The sequence below is a fragment of the Danio rerio genome, chromosome 15 (assembly GCF_049306965.1).
Source record: "Danio rerio strain Tuebingen ecotype United States chromosome 15, GRCz12tu, whole genome shotgun sequence".
NCBI classification, from domain to species: Eukaryota; Metazoa; Chordata; class Actinopteri; order Cypriniformes; family Danionidae; genus Danio; species Danio rerio.
In genome coordinates this window covers 46,095,001-46,113,221 of record NC_133190.1, presented here as the reverse complement: position 1 = coordinate 46,113,221, position 18,221 = coordinate 46,095,001, and the positions used below count along the sequence as shown (strand labels likewise).

The 18,221-nt window shown below is 38.4% G+C and overlaps 1 protein-coding gene across 7 annotated transcripts in view; it reads right to left on the bottom strand.

Moving 5' to 3' along the window:
- Positions 1 to 11,462, bottom strand: part of actn4 (actinin, alpha 4) — a 135,973-nt gene extending 124,511 nt beyond the window's left edge. For 6 of the 7 annotated variants that reach the window (XM_073922746.1, XM_021481336.3, XM_021481337.3 and 3 more), the window contains exon 1: positions 11,119 to 11,462. Coding sequence is in view for 6 of the 7 variants with exons in the window: in XM_021481336.3 (XP_021337011.1) it covers positions 11,119 to 11,250 (132 nt within the window). In the remaining variant the exon portion in view is untranslated. 7 annotated transcript variants of the gene reach the window in all.
- Between the last annotated feature and the right edge of the window lie 6,759 nt (positions 11,463 to 18,221).

Genomic DNA, 18,221 nt, shown 5'->3' with positions numbered 1-18,221 from the left:
GGTATTTGTTATGCAGCAAGCCCAGAGATTGTTGTGTACACTATGATTTTATATAAAATTAACTTTAATGTGCGATAGAAATAAAACGTGATCATAAACGAATGATTTCTCCACTCAAATGAGTGGCGGCTTGGACCCGGAAACAGTATTACATACGTCACCAACACGTCACCACTTAACAAGCGGTTAAAGCAGGGGTGGGCAAACTCCTGCACAGTTTAGCTCCAACTCTGACCAAACACACCTGCTTATAGATAATTAGTGATCTTTCAGACACTGATTAGCATGTTCAGGTGTGCTTGATTAGAGTTGGAGCTAAGCTATGCAGGACATCGGCCCTCCAGGACTGAGTTTGCCCACCCCTGCTATAGGATGTGAAATTGAATCATGTATAAAAGTAAAATTGCATGAATAATACCAATAGAGCAGAAAATAAAGTGAATAAACAGTTTTATTACGGTTTCCGCAGAGACAAACTGTATTCAGATACAGAAATTTAGTAATGTAAAATAACACTGTGTAGTCTTCATTGTTTTAATAAACCAGTAAAGTTTTCTTTATCAAAGTTACACATGTTTTACATTATTGTGCCTGAATGCTGTAAACTTTCTTAAAATGCCTTTAAAACTAGAGCTGTGAACCTACTCTAGTCTCACGGTTCGGTTACGATTATCACGCCATCGATTCAATTCAATTTGATATCTCGGTGCATCATGGTGCATTAACGATGCTTTTTATACACAGTTTTATATTTTCTTCACAGCAGCAGTTCTTGTATAAAAATGTATCAATATATTTATATATTATTTGTAATACAATTTTGTCATTTAATACAAACAGTCAGAAATATAAACTGTAACTTTAAACAAAACGAGCATTAAGCAAATAATATAAACAAATATAAATATCCAGCTCAATTTCTGATCCTTGTCTAGTTCTCTTACACCTCTTTGATTGGTCACACCCTCAACAAAAACAGTTGCGATTGGCTCTTGCGCGCTGCACTCTTCACAGATGAGTGACACTGAGCGGCAGGGGCGATCTCACAGCTGATGCATGATAGACACAGTGGAGAAAACTCTGCAGACACGCGCTCGTTTCTTTATTCTGAAGTAACACTGTAAAATAGCCGAGAGGAGAAGAAAAGCCACGCCAGCAGGTCAAATGGGCCACTGTGTGTGTGTGTGTGTGTGTGTGTGTGTGTGTGTGAGAGAGAGAGAGAGAGAGAGAGAGAGAGAGAGAGAGAAATGGAGTACTTTCATTCTCTCGATCTCAGTGAAATAGGGGCTTTTGTTGTATATGCCAGTGAAAGACTGATCCAGCAAACACACACAGTGAAATTGTGCACAGTTTGAGTTTAAAGTAGTTAGAGCGTTGTAAATACTCGCGATTGCCTCCCTCCCTACAGAGCGCATATGAGGTAAATGACGTCAGTAATAACCGGTTATGATTATTACTGAACCGATACCGAATTGTCCAAGTCTGCATCGCAGTGCACCGAAGAAACGATTAATTTTGACACCCCTATTTAAAACACACGCAAACAATAAAGTTTCATTCTTATAATATGGTTACAGATTGAAATGATTCCACAAATCTCATGTATTCTCAATAGTTAATCAACTACAATCCCAACTTAACATTGCATATCCTGCGTTGTGACTATTGCAGACACACACAAACACATTGTGATATTGGTGCCGAAATGATATACTGTGCAGCCCTAATATACTTTTTCCAGTGATGTTTGTTATTTTAAATTACTTTAAATTATTAGTTGATTAAAAGGTGGTAAATGCAATAATACCATAGTAAAAATTTAAAAAACATAATTTCTTTCCACTTTCCAAGAATTAAATGAAATTATTAACAATTTATAATGTAAATATATTACATAATATACAAAATATGAAATAAAAGTCAATTGTCCAAATGTTGTCACAATTTAATGTTTATTCATTAAATAAAGCTTATAAATTAATAAAATATAGTGACATGTAAATATTATTTTATGGAATACCAAAACAAAAGTAAAAAAAAAAAAAAACTTTTGTACTTAATATTTATTTTTAATAGGCTATCGAGAAGTACAAAGTACTAAAAATGGCCTTTGCAACATTACAATTAAACTTTAGTCAATGTTGAGCATTTCAATGAACTTGCTTTAAAATAAAAAATTTAAATGCACTAAAATTTACAACTTGTTTTTTTACTTAACCATATTAGTATGAGAAACACGAATTGACCATTTAAAATGAGTCACTCATAAGGTTCTTCATTTGTAAAGCACTCCAAAATGAGTCACTTATGAGGTTACCTTTCCATTAAAAAGCTGCCCGAGAAGACAACTGCCTATTTAGGCAGCAGACAGCGCAGCAGCTCACTAGGTGTTTGGAGCGCAGCCAATGTGCTGAACTTTTCAGAATGAATCCCACTGTTTAATAGAGGAGCGAGACTCGGGATCGGTAGCGAGTGTCTAGTTTAGTCTACAGTCCAGTCAATGTTCATTCTAGAAGCATGTGATTGGATTTCACTCGCTGCCGTGTTCATTTCACTGTAAACAGACATAAAAGATGGAGAGCGAGACCTTCATACAGAGCCAAACTTGCACCGAATCCACAAACAACAAGTCCTCATGACTCAAGGCTTTTTATTTGGCCTGTTATTGGCTTTCTGGAATCTTTATTTTGTGATCTGTAACAGTGCTGTAAAGAAGAGACACTCGAGGACATGCAGTACTGAATCTTTTACATGCAAAAAATGGTCTAAATTTTGTACCCTCGAGATTCTTAAGTGTGGGGAAATAAAAATATCCCTAATATGCACAAAGACTTGAGTGCTTTATTATTCTGATGCCAACAGCAATGGAGTAAGAGATAGTATGCTGAATTCTTTTCGAAGGGAATATTGTCTAGTAATTGAAGGTGACCAAAATGAAAAACATAGAACTACAATTATTTAGATTAAATGTTATTTAAATATAAGCAACTGGCTGAAATAAAATGATAAATGTTTAATACATCATGTATTTTACACTACTATAAGAAAGCATTTTTCATCTTAATTTACTAAAACACATTTAAATTATATATGCTGAAAAAAAGGAAATTAAGGATGCACTAGCTGGGTACAGTTGCCTTAAACCAGGGGTCCAAACTCGGTCCTGGAGGGCAAGTGCCCTGCATATTTTAGTTTTGCATTATTTTATTTCGTCAGTGACACACAGTTAAATCTTTTGCTGAACAGATCCACAACTTTTGATGTTCATAAATTATCATAAAATTCATTGTGCTAAAGGTATCAGGAGGTTTCCCGAAGGTGCAGCTGATGTGCAGCGAGAGGTTTGAGTGAGTCTTTGATAAACTACAACAGTTCAAGATCATTGAAGATTCAGAATAATTAATAAATCCATATGAAACAGTCCCTTAAAAGTGACGTCATGTCTTCAGGAGCCTTTTGCACTCACACTACAAGCGTACCGCACCAAAGCCCAACTAAAATCGTGCACAGTTACGGTATGGAGGACTCCCACTTCTCAAACGAGCCAGAAAATGGGGGTCAAATGCATACAGGGACGGTTTGAATAGCTTCGTGGGAGTACCTAATTAACTCCAAATTTGCATTATGGATCTTTGATCTGTCCTTCATTATACTTTCTAAAAAAAGTTACTTTTATTGACATTTTTAATAGTTTGAAGTGATATATTGGTATAAGTTGGTAAGAAACTGATAGAACTTTGTTATTTGTACAGTTTTTATCAACTTATTTCCATATACACATGATCTCTTACACAATATATCACTTCAAATCACAGTATAATCTTCAGAGTAAAATTTACTCAGTTCAGAGAACATTTGGTCCCTCTCTAAATTGAGTAAAATTTACTCAGCAGCAGAGTTAAAGTTAATGAGAAAATGATGGGGTTAATTAAGTGATGATTGAGGACTGATGATGAACACCTGCTGTTAATTAGTAGAAACAGAGAACAGAAACGCAAAACTACATCTACCTTCAGTCACAGCCGTACATAAAATAAACTAAATAAAACACATCAAATCTTTCAAAATCTCAGCAAAGGATCAAGGAACTCCACAAACAGCAGCTTTACTTATTAACAACCTGTTAGGTTTGGTCAGGATCAGTCAACTTGATCAATTGTTCTTTCTTTATACTTGTCATAGCAAGCAAAGAAAAATTAACATTAGAAATCGAGTCCAAGTAAAATCAACCACTTTTCTCCATGATGGTGACATCAGGGGAAAAAAACATGTTTTTTTGTAAAATGTAAATAACTAAAACAGTTAATTCTCAATAAACCTCATATGGACTTTTGTGAACATCTGACAGAAATGAAGTCAATCAGGTAAGCAATGAGCGAAGCTTCTGCTGCTTCTCTTCTGTTTCTGCTTATTAACAGAAACAGACACTTAATCAAACTCATCATTGTCTCATTAACTTTAACTTACTGTGTACTAAAATAAACAATACAATTCTCTTAGCATAGAGTTGAATTTTCAACATCAAACGTCAAGAGAGCAGAGATCAAGGTCCTAAAATGCAATTCAGAAACAAAAACAAAAAAAAAAAACTGTGAAATCACTAAATACAGAAACACAATTAATGGATATTTTTAGTCATAAAATCATAAAACTGACCTAAAATTTTATTTAATTTTTGAATTATGAATTATATGAATTATAATAAATTACAAGCAGATATAAATAAGCAAACAGTGTATTGTTTTTTGAGGAGAGTCTAACAGTATTCAAGTGTTTTGCACAATTAAATATAAAATAATATGGTCTGTATAAATTATTTAAAATGATTATATCATTACCTTTTAATAAATAATCTAATCCTGCAATGTGACTATAGCAGATACACACACTGCGATAGATATATTGTTCCCCTCTAATACAAAAGTAACTATTCTGTTTACTGTTGCTAAGCGACAGAAGAATTTGGCAGATTAGAATGCGGTTCGTCCAATCAGAAATCAAAGCCAGCAGCACAATCATCTGTTTATAATATACCACTGACAATTACGCTCATCATAAACATCTGGAAGTGTTTGATGGGGCACAGACCTAAGACTACCAGCAACTCTTAGAAACTACAAATCATGATAAACTGCTGGAACCATAAATAAACATCAACTTCCCCATCTACACCAAAAGTCACGATCTTCAAATCTTGATAATATGTTTTCAATGTCAATGAAAGTACACCAAAATAACCTCAGTGCACAAGGGCACGAGGTTTACAGCCGTCTCTCTTATCAAACGCTGCCGGATTCAAATGTGCTTATCTACAAAACAAGAACAAAGCCTGTTCAAAATCACCGCCTCTTATTTGAATTCATATCTGCCCAAACAAGCTGCTCAAAAGGGAGACTGGAACACTTCAATGACCTTTCAGACACTTGGGGTGGAGCGGAGAAAGGCAAGTCGTAGCCGGTCGCAGGGCGTTTGGCATTTGTTGGGGTGTAATTTCATGTCTGTCACGGATAAGGGGATGACATCGGTATAATTCCACACGCCTTGTTTCGGTCAAGCGGAATAGGCAACGGTGCATGGAGACTTTAATGAAACTCAGTGTGGGGTTTTAGTAGAGATGCATTGGTTTGGTAATCACAAGTGAACTTCGGTCTGCGTGGAATATCCATGCAATAGAAATTCCAGAGCTACAACATCACTTTATGACCAACGCAAGCTCAAAGGATGTTTGCTAAAGTTTCTTACACACTTGTTGGATGTGCATGTACTTTGAGGATCTTGAACATCAATGTTTTTGGTAAAAGACTGGTAATAGGTGGGAATCATCCATGATACGATACTTATCACAATACAATGTTATTGCGATTTATATTGTGATACATTGCAAATTTATGACCTTTTTTGCACATTTAAAGGGTCACGAAACACCAAAACACATTTTTTGAGCTGTTGACAGTCGTATATGTGTCCCACACTGCTAAAAACACTATTAGGACACCTATATTTCACTAAAAAGTGTAAATTGGTTGTTTTTGCGTTATTTCAAGCAAATTCGTACTTCCGGTTTGAAACAAATTTTTGAAGCTGCGTCACGGTCATGACATAATAGCGTGTATTCCAGCGTGCAGACTGGGCATCTGTGCCAGAGTGTGTCTTATTACGTCTGACAGTGTGATGCATTAATGCACGAGTAAGGCTTGGTTCAAACCAATCAGCGCGCTATATTGTGCAACTTCATTAATATTCATTACTGTCACCGTGTTTATACGGCAGAGACGCCACGTTGTGTTGGCAAAACAAGCGTGAAGTGTTGCTTTTATAGTTTGCTGCCGTTAAGTTTCGTTTTCATTTTCTCTCTGTGAGAGCTCAGACTCACGCGTGGATTAAGTGTACGCGACGCTCGACAACAATAACTTACGTGTCTAAGGAGGATTATTGTTTACCTGAGAGCTGTTCTCATCTGCAAACGCTGAGATCCGGATTCGCTTGTAGTCTCCTCTAAATAAAGACGCAGCTCTTGCTGGTGATTGTCCTGTCTCTACAGATTTGGTAAGTGAGCGACCAGTGCTCTTTGTTTATTCAGTTCGTATTTTATTCGTATCCAACAAACTATTGAGTGTAAACAAGTTAGCACTAACAGTTACAACCAAACTATAACCTTGTGTAGGATTTTGTGACCGGAATAACACACGCGGCTTTCTGACACTACCTGCCGTGTGCATCTAAGTTTCCGGGAAATGCTGAGTTTTTTTTCTCTCATTCGCCGTGCGGTATCAAACATTGCATGAAAAATACACGCTTAAAGCAGATCCTCGAATCAAATATCTTGTTTGTCGGGAGGGACATGAATGAATTCCCTGAATGAAAGAGCCAAACTGCAGTTAAAGTCCACCATTTAATAATTTGGCAAATAATTCGACAAACAGATGTCCATGTAAACACAGTCACATTGTCCGCTGTGGTTGTGTGTTTTGACTCTGAAATTCAGCGCGCCCAAATAGACACTCCCACACCATCCCACTTTTCTTCCTCCGACACTCCCCCCTAAACAGAGCTGGACACGCCCACTTTTCTGACTTTTTCCAAAGTAGAGGTGTGAAAACACCCTGCTGAAACGAGGGGGTTTCATGCCCCTTTAAACTATATCCTCAAAAGCAAAAGTCAATTTGGCAACAACTCTTCTAACTAAACAGAAACCTTTCTCAGTTTCACTAAATTTAATGTTACAATGCAAAATGGGACAGTCAAGCAGATAAACTGACCCACATCTTCACACTAGAACTACCAGAATTCGTCAACTAATAGAATGGTCATAGCGACCATTCTGAGGCCGTACTCACAATATGTACAGTTGCCTTGAACCAGGCCAAAGCACGCTTGTCCCCCTTCCAGTCTCCCCCGATGGCCCGAACTCACATTACATTCGGGCCTGGGCACGCTTCATCATCGATGATGTGCTGTTCAGTAAGCGCTCTCGCTCAGCACAGTGGAGATTTCTTTAGGTATATTGTTTTAGTCGTTTGATATGCAGTAACACGCAGTCAAATAATTCTCCGAACAGATCAGCCACTTTTGACGCTCATAAACAATCATGAAGTCCTCGTGCTGCAGGAATTAGGAGGTTTGCTCAAGGCGCAGCTGTGGTGCAGTGAGGCGTTTGTGTCTTTAATAAACTACGACAGCTTGCATTCATTCAAGAGTAAGAATGATCAATTAATCCATATGAAACAGTCCCTTAAAAGTCACCCCTTGCTTTCAGTTTCGGGCTTAGGTGCGTTTTGCACTCACACACAAGCATACCACGCCAAAGCCCAAGTGAACCGCGCTCCAACCGGGCCAGGGCCGGCCAAGTGAACTGTGCCTGAGCCCGATTCAGAGCACTCACACTTCTCAAATGATCCGGCAAACGGGCCTGAGCAAGGTTTGGATAGCATAGTGCGAGTACGCCCTGATTGTTCATATAAGACTGTATTGAATATCCTTTTGGTTATGTCATACTTGCAATTTGTAGCTTCTTTAGAGATTTTAGGAATCATGAACTGAGAAACCAAAACTCCCTTGTTCTTTTGGTCTAAAAGAGGTCACAGTAATATCATGAAACATCCTCTAAGTTTCGGAACTCAAAACCTCATTGTTCCTCTAAAATCAGCTTGCTATATTGGATACGGGCTAATTTAAGATACTGCAATACTGTGTTGTAAACTGCAAAAAATTATATGATCAATTAGTCCTGACAGCGTATGTTAAGTCATTGTAACTTATTAAACTAAGCTATTCATGTGCAAACTTATTTTATAAATTACACAAGCTGTTTTAGATCAGATAAACATAAGTTCAATAGACTCAAGGTTATTTGATTCAGCTTAAACATTTAAGGCAACCAGGATTTTTTTACAGTCCATCAATTTTTCCCCACACAACTATATGCAGCAATCAGAGCTGAAGAGTGCTTGTATTGGTCTTATTGACAAACCAATAGTAGGGAAAGTGAAACCTGTTTGATAACAGCAATTTTTTCCGCAACACTACTCAGTGTGTTCAAGTATTTGTGTACACTGTAAAACCCAACAGTCAACTTTATCAAATGAAATGAGTGTAGTTAACTCAATTTACTGAAAGTTAATTCTACACATTTGAATAGAGTCTTGAACTCAGTGCTGAAGGAAATGAGTTAATTGAATATCTCATTACTTCAACTTAAATGGAGTAAGTATTGACCTTATTCTAAAATGCGGAAGTGCGCCTGTTTTCGCGATTGTCCTAGAACTTCCGATTCAGTCGCCTATGGGAGAAATGACTAGGAATAATAAACGGCAGAAAACGCTCTAAAAACAAATGTTTGCATGACTATACAGACCAAGCAGAATAATATAATAAGAAAATATCGAATTGCAACATCAAGCAGTGTAATGAGCAGTTTTTAACGTCAAAAAAATGAATGGAAGTGAATGAGACCGGAAGTCTCAAGCCAAAAAGATTCAAATGGCAGCACCCACTCGTCGACGGAGAATAAGGTGAATAGTACTCGTATAGATTAATTTTTAATGAATCTTAAATCTTGAATTAACTCAAGTGGTTTGTAGCAATCGGTTTTCTCTAACGGTTTGAGTTGACTTAACTTATTGGGTTTTACAGTACTCAGTTGGTTTGAGTTCTCTTCATTTATTGGGCTTTATTGTGCTCAAACTGCTTTGTTTACTCAAATTGATTAAGTTCACAGCACTCATTAGGATTAGTGTTTGAACTGAAATGATTTGCTGCAATCCGTTTCCTCAAATGGTTTGAGTTATCTTAACTTTGAGTTTTACAGTGTAGGAAATTAAATCCTGACATTCAAGAGTCACATTTATAAGCCTTTTTGCAGTCCAAAATTCACAAGCACTCCTAATCATTGCAGTATAATTAGGTGCACAGCACTACTTTTGATTTATTCATGCATATTTTCCATGGCATTCAATATTTTCAACTACTTCCAGAGGGTAAGTTAAGATATGGCATACTCAAACTCAATTCCTGGAGGGACGCAGCTCTGCAGTTTAGTTCCAAAACTCATTAAGCACACCTGATCAAACTAATTGAGTGCTTTAGGCTTGTTTGATACCTCCAGGTTGGTGTGTTGAAGCAGGGCTGGAAGTACACTCTACAGGGCTGCGGCCCTCAAGAAATTAATGTATGATTTTTTTTTTTTTGCACAGAGCCAATGTTATCTATGATGCATACTACATAATGCAGTACTGCGGTAAAAAAAACGCTAGTTCTTAGTAAAGAAACATTAAACACAACATGAAATTTTAGGGTAGTAAAGCTTACTCTTGCAACCTTCGTTTTACAGTGGAGCAAGAGCAGAATGTTAGTATGAAACAGCAAACATAACAATTAGGCAACCCCATCCCCCAAGCAAAAAACTCCACCCTCCTAAAAGACTCCCTCCAATCAGATAGCTCGAAGGCAGTGGGCGTTACTGATTGGCTAATAAACTTTGAGTCACACCCTTGAGTTTTTGTGCTGTTTACAGTATAATACTGTAAAGGAGGCAGATGTGACATTTTCCCAACATAGGCCAGGTAGTACAGATATATTATGCATGCCTTGGAGTGAAAGAGGTTTAAAATAACGATTTACAAAAGATGAATGGCTTGATTTAGAGGTAATATCAAAGAATTCGCAAGGGTTTTATGATTGTGATTTATTTGATAGGCACAGTTATAGAAATCTGGCTACATAACTTTGACAAAACAAGTAGAAAAGCAGGAGGAGCGCTCAAGAATTCAGCCAATCTCCTCCTCCATTTGACTTTCTCCAGTGAACGTCCTGTTTATGGGTCTGTCACACCTCTGGGGTCTGAAGGCCAATGACTTTGTCCACATATATGTGATATATTTGACTGTGTGTGTGTGTGTGTGTGTGTGTGTGTGAAAGGGAAAGAGAGTGTGTGTGTTTGCAGAAGGGGTTTCAGGGAGTTAAATATTAATTACTTACTCAATCAAACTTTGACCCTCCTTTCTCAAACTCTCTCTGTCACACCAAAAAAATGCAAATCAGCCAAGCCTGTCTTTGCCCCAAACGACACACACCCAAAAACGTCAATCCAACAACCCCAGTGCATTCCTCAATACTATTATCCAACACCACGCACGCACACGCACGCACACACACACACACATCAATCCAACGATAAAACCCCACAGAGATGACTAAAACTAAAACTGTTCATTTCCCTCCACGTACAAGCTAATCTTTCCGTTCCAGAAGAGCAGATAAAGTCCAGAAACACATTTCAGCAGCTATTTTAAGCTCCTGTGCTGTGATATCTAGCGCTACTGCCATTTTAAATCCGGATGTCTGGCTGTAACCAGGAGTCTTTGAGAAAGAACAGAGAGAGAAGGGAGAAAAACAGCAGAAGGCGAATGAAACTCGCTCTAGTAAAACAGGTTCAGCCGTTACAATGTATCACTCACTCTCACGCGCGCGCACGACTGAAACATTGTAGCACCGTAACGTTCGAAACCCGCGAAACATTGTACCATTCGAAGCGTGCCGGCGTTCTAAAAGAATCCCAGACATTAAAGACTGCCGCAGTCGTCACTAAAGCGGGAATAGTCTCTAAATGAGGCCTCTTACCTTCCTCTGCTGCTTCTCCCAGGCCGGGTCCAGCAGCAGGTCCCGGTCCCAGTCGTTCTCTTGCTCCATGTAGGTCGGTGGCCCGCCCGCTGAATACTGGCCTTGATTATTAACGGCGTGATAATCTACCATGTCAAAACCCTGAGGGCTGAAACTTCTAGACTCTTCCTATAGCAGAAATGAAAAGAAAACGGGCTCCGGTGCTCGCCTTTGTCGCTCGGTGTGCAGTATCCGCTGCGTTGACTGACAGTCTCCCCGCCGAGAGTGCGCTCCTACACCCGTCTCACAAAAATGGAGTAGGAGAGAAGCGCCGCTCCCACCGAGGAGGTAGGCCCGGGAAACTCATGAATATTTAAAAGCATGCTTTACTTATTCAGAAGTTATTCGATCTTGGCTCCGCCCACAGGATTGGCTGGGCTGCGGTGATTGGGTGGATCAGAGGAAGGTGGTATTTTTAGATTGGAAGATGTGGATTTTTTGTGTGATTAATGGAAAAGCCTGAAAAGTTGATGTTTAAAATATAAACCGGTGTTGTGCCGGCAGGCGCACCCCTGCCGTAAAATGCACCCCTCTGAAATTGATGAAATAATAATAATAATAATAGAGTTGGGACACTAATGAGCGTGATGAGGTGAGTTTCATGCAACTCTTCTCTTACAGAAGATGTATAAATAAATATATTGACTTTAAACGCAATACTGATGAGATGAAGTATCACTGAAAAAATTGTTGTCTGCCACATTGTTTCAAACAATTTATTTGTGTTGAATTTAAACTAATTAAATTTAGTAATGTTCAACTTATTTTGTTTGCTTAAATCCAGCCCCCAAAAACTGATTACAACCACTTATTCATTCATGAATTTTTTTATTTTTGCTGCTTTTCCGGGGCCGGGTCGCGGGGGCAGCAGTCTTAGAAGAGAACCCCAGACTTCCTCTTCCCAGACACTTCCTCCAGCTTCTCCGGGGGGATCCCGAGGCGTTCCCAGGCCAGCCGAGAGACATAGTCCCTCCAGCGTGTCCTGGGTCTTCTCCGAAGTGTCCTCCCGGTGGGATATGCCTGAAACACCTCCCTAGGTAAGTATCAAGGCATCCGAAACAGATGCCCGAGCCACTTCAGCTGACTTCTGTCGATGTGGAGGAGCAGCGGCTCTACTCTGAGCTCTTCCCGAGTGTCAGAGCTCCTCATAAGAGTGCGCCCTGCCACCCTTAGAAAAAAAAAACTCATTTCAGCCGCTTGTATTCAAGATCTTGTCCTTTTGGTCATGACCCAAAGCTCATGACCATAGGGGAGAGTAGGAACGTAAATCGAAAGCTTTGCCTCTTGGCTCAGCTCCTTCTTTACCACAACGGACCGGTACATCAACCACATTACTGCCGCCGCTGCACCAATCCGCCTGTCAATCCCACGCTCCATCCTTCCCTCACTAGTGAACAAAACACAGAGATACTTTAACTCCTCCACCCGGGGTAAGGACTTTCCTCCAACCTGGAGATGGCAAACCACCTTTTTCCGGTGGAGCACCATGGCCTCAGACTACAGCCACTTACCTTAAAAAATGTAGTAAATCCAAGAAATCATCCTGGAATAAGTTTTTGTTCAGTGTAAATTGTTTAATGTGTGTTTTAGTTTAAAACAGAAACAACAATTTTGTGTTCCATGTAGCCTAAATGTCTGTTTAAAACCCACCAAAAAGCCTAATTTTAGGCTACATTATAGTATATGTTATTTTTTTAACCCTTATTTGTAAACCTAGTGCATTTTAAAATGTGTTTCACTTCCTTGTCCATCATAATAATTATCATTTTACTTTTTAATTAATTAGGGCCTTTGATGTAGACTTAGTCTCTTTATTAATCAGGGGTCGCCACAGCGGAATCAACCGCCAACTTGGCCAGCCTATGTTTTACACTTCAAGCCACAACCCATCTCTGGGAAACATCCATTCTCACCCCCCTTATATATAAATACTCACATTTGAAGTCAGAAATTTTAGCCCCCCTTTGATTTTTTTCCCCAAATATATATAATATTTCCCAAATCATGTTTAACAGACCAAGGAAATTTTCACTGTATTTCCTATTATATTTTTTCTTTTGGAGAAAGTCTTATTTGTTTTATTTTGGCTAGAATAAAAGCAGCTTTTAATTTTTTTAAACACCATTTTAGGGTCAATATTATTAGCCCCTTTATGCTATTTATTTTTTTCGATAGTCTACAGAACAAACCATCGTTATACAATAGCTCTTACCTACCTAGTTAACCTAATTAAGTCTTTAAATGTCACTTTAAGCTGTATAGAAGTGTTTTAAACAATATCTAGTCAAATATTATCTACTGTCATCATGGCATAGATAAAATAAATCTGTTATTAGAAATGAGTTATTAAAACTATTATGTTTAGAAAAGTGTTGAAAAAAACCTTCTCCATGTTAAACAGAATTTGGGAATAAACACAGGTGGGCCAATAATTCTGACTTCAACTGTATTTCATATATTTATATATGATATTTATATATATATATATATATATATATATATATATATATATATATATATATATATATATATATTTATATATATATATATATATATATTTTTTTTTAAACTTATAAAATTATGAAAACAAATGTTTATTTTGTATTATATTGTAGAATTAGTCATGATTAAGGTTTTAACTATATTTATTGCATATATTTTCATTTAACAACATGAATTAAATGAAAACTGAAAGATTATGAACTAATTCCACCACCTATAATTAAAAATATGTAGTATTTATTTATTCATTCAATTATCCTCACAATTTCTAGTTTACTAATAAAATAAATCACGTTTGATCTCAGACTAAGCCTCTGTGTTATATGTTTGATAATAATATATATTTAAAAAAGATTATTTTACAAGGTGACATGGTGGCTCAGGGGTTAGCACTGTCGCCTCACAGCAAGAAGGTCACTGGTTCGAGTCCCAGCTGGGCCAGTTGGCATTTCTGTGTGGAGTTTGCATGTTCTCCCCATGTTGGCGTGGGTTCCCTCCGGGTGCTCCGGTTTCCCCCACAGTCCAAACACATGCTTTACAGGTGAATTGAAGAAACTAAATTGGCCGTAGCATATGAGTGTGTATGGCGAGGCAGTGGCGCAGTAGGTAGTGCTGTCGCCTCACAGCAAGAAGGTCGCTGGGTCGCTGGTTTGGCTCAGTTGGCGTTTCTGTGTGGAGTTTGAATGTTCTCCCTGCCTTCGTGTGGGTTTCCTCCGGGTCCTCCGGTTTCCCCCACAGTCCAAAGACATGCGGTACAGGTGAATAGGGTAGGCTAAATTGTCCGTAGTGTATGAGTGTGTGTGAATGTTTGTGTGAATGTTTCCCAGAGATGGGTTGCGGCTGGAAGGGCATCCGCTGTGTAAAAACTTGCTGGATAAGTTGGTGGTTCATTCCGCTGTGGCGACCCCGGATTAATAAAGGGACTAAGCCGACAAGAAAATGAATGAATGAATATGAGTGTGTGTGTGTTTACCAGCTGGAAGGGCATCCGATGTGTAAAACAAATGATGGAATAGTTGGCGGTTCATTCCGCTGTGGTGACCCCAGTTGAATAAAGGGACTAAGCCGAAGGAAAATGAATGAATGATTCATTTACATTTTTCAACAAAGTGACATTTCGATATTACTTAATATACTAAAATTTATAATTAACATTTTTTTATTTAAAATTTAGGTTTATTTTAGCAAAAGCAATGAAAAATGTATATATTGTTATAAAGCAACTGAAATTAAATAAAATTTATATTTGTGTCTGTAGAACAGTGTAACCTGTCTCTTCTAACACACACACAGAGACAGAAAGAGTTGATCTATAATTCATAGATTTTCCACGAAGCCCTCCGCAGCTGCTTGTGTTGTTTTCCTGCTCTTCCTCTGAATGGCTCTGTATACAGTACTAACAGCACACATAGCTGGAATAAAAACAGTTGACAGTGAATGGACTCAATATGAATTTATTTGTTAAAGCAGTCTGTTACTCTGGCAGATATAAGCTGCTTAAACCTGACATTAAAAATTCATATCGTCTGTCAAAGGGGCCCGAAGTGGGTCAACACTGCACAGATGAGCACATCCACCATACGCTACTGTTTACATTCTCCACAACACACGCTTAACCTGCTTCACACACACTTCTCACGCTTTATAGGGTGTGTGTTCTGTTAGAAACTACCAGTCAACATATTAGGATGAGAAAGTGGTTTTAAAATATGTGTATTCTGGCTCAGTGGTTAGCACTGTCACCTCACAGCAAGAAGGTCACTGGTTTGAGTCCCAGCTGGGTCAATTGGCATGTTCTTCCCATGTTGGCATGGGTTTCCTCCGGGTGCTCCGGTTTCCCCCACAGCCTGAACACATGCACTATAGGTGAATTCATTCATTCATTTTCTTGTCGCCACATCGGAATGAACCGCCAACTTATCAAGCAAGTTTTTACGCAGTGGATGTCCTTCCAGCCGCAACCCATCTCTGGGAAACACCCTCACACACAGTCATTCACACACACACTACGGATAATTTAGCCTACCCAATTCACCTGTACCGCATGTCTTTGTACTGTGGGGGAAACTGGAGCACCCAGGGGAAACCCACGCGAACGCAGGGAGAACATGCAAACTCCATACAGAAATGTCAACTTCGAACCAGCAACCCAGCGACCTTCTTGCTGTGAGGCGAATGTGCTACCCACTGCGCCACTTCGCACTATAGGTGAATTGAATAAACTGAATTGGCCTTAGTGTATGAGTGTGAATGAGTGTGTATGGGTGTTTACCAGAACTGGGTTGCAGCTGGAAGGGCATCCGCAGTGTAAAACTTATGCTGGAATAGTTGGTGGTTCATTCCGCTGTGGGGACCTTTGAAATAGAGACTAAGATACAGGAAAATGAATGAATGAATGAATTATACTGTGTTTTTGATCAAATAAATGCAGCTATGGTGAGCTGAAAAAACTGATAGAAAAGCTCTATCAGACGCTTATTATGGAGTGTGTTTGTGTGTTAAAGATCACTGCTTGGCAGTGGTGTAAAGTAACTAATTACAAATGCTCAAATTACTGTAATTAATGACTTTTTCTCAGGAATTGTAATTTACGGAGTTGTTTTAAAAATGAGTGCTTTTACTCTCTTTTGAGTACATTTATAGTGCAGTATCTGTACTTTTACTCCACTACTTTCTTTCAACCTGCAGTCATTAGTTTATTTTGTCTTGTGTATGGGGATTAGTAAATTCAGTCCTGTAATTCCTGCCCAATCAAATCACACATAGGGCTCTATTTTGACGGTCCATGCGCAGAACACAAAACGCAGGGCGCAAACGCTTTCAGGCCGTGTCAGAACGCATTTTTGCTAATTTAAGGACGGGAAAATCCGCTTTGCGCCGTGGCGCATGGTCTAAAAGGGTAGAGTTTATTTTCTTAATGAGTTACAGGTGTGTTTTGAGAATAAACCAATCAGAGTCTCATCTCCCATTCCCTTTAAGAGCCAGCTGCGTCGTGCCATAAGCGAATTCGCTATTAACATGACGTAAAGTAAGTTCACTTTCGCTTTTGCTCTCGTGGATAGGGAAACCTTACCGCACAGACATCAATTAGCCTATAAATAATTAATTTCGTTTGTTAAGCGCAAAGATTTGTTTCAAAACTATTTCTAAATTCAGTTCTAATTTCCAGCAAACGAATAAATGAACAATAATAACGAAGTGTGTTCAAAATACTGAGTTATTTCTAAATACACCTGCCATGCCCCATATGGTCTAAAACCTGACAGGTGGACAAATCTAAGCTTGTTTTTAATAAATCAAATATAAATATGGATATAATAAATAATACTGCTAATAATAATAACATTATACAAAAGCAAATTAAATGAACTGAAAAAGCCTCCTGAGATGAAGAAAGTATGAAGGCAGTGGTTTTTAAATTAATGTAGGCTAGAAATTAATGTTTTGTAATATTTTAATCATTTATATTTGTATCCTATATATACCCTTATTATATATATCCTTAATATATTATATATTTTTCTTATGTAAAGATATTTGCGTATTGCTCTGCATCTTGTGTGTAGTGTGTAAGCCAGGCGCACTTTGCGCCAGACAATAGACCGACTTTGTTCTGGTCTAAAGAACAGACTATTTACAGTTTCTCAAAATAGCAACGCGCCAAAACACGCCTGCTTTTTTAGACCAGAACGCCTATGGGCGCACATATGAGCGCAAATGCATTTGCTATTTAAACAGTGTGGCGCAACACTTCAAAATGACCCTTACGCCGAGGTGAAAGTAGCAAAAGAGTATTGCACCTCGCCTTGCGCCACATTGCGCCGGGTGTATGATAGGGCCCATAGAAGGTAAATCGCCTCGTAATGAACTACCTCAAGACATGCGTGATTTATAAATGCAGCAAACTGTTTGGAAGCATTAAAAGTGTCCAAAATGTCTAAAATCTTTACACGCATTGACCCAGACACTGTTTGGATGCATGTATGGGGACCGAAATGGACTTAAACACCCAGCAAGCACAAGACATCAACATGATGTCAGATTGACGTTGTACCCAATGTCATGGGGTTGTTGCATTTTGTTTGGTATTTACTATGATCTTCTATGTAAAGCTGCTTTGACACAATTTACATAGTAAAAGTGCTATATAAATAAAGGTGAATTAAATTGAAACGAAAATCGGGTTGACGTCAGAACTCAAAGTCAGACCAACGTCAATGTCCAACCGAAAACCAACCAAATATCAACGTCTAATGATGCCACAGCTTGAAGTTGTGTGAACGTTACCACTATGACGTCTATCAGATGTTGGATTTTGGTTGCCATACCTGATGAATAAATGTCAGTATTTGACGTCAATATGATGTTGGTTTAAGATGTTGGCTCGCGTTGGATTTTGGCTACTTTCCAACAACTAAAAATCGACCAAATATCAACGTCATTTAACGTTCTTATAAGACATCAAAATAACGTTATCCTTAGATGCTGGCAAGACATTGAGTTTTGGTCACTTGACATTACAACCTAAATCTAACCTAATATTAATGTTGTGTGCCTGCTGG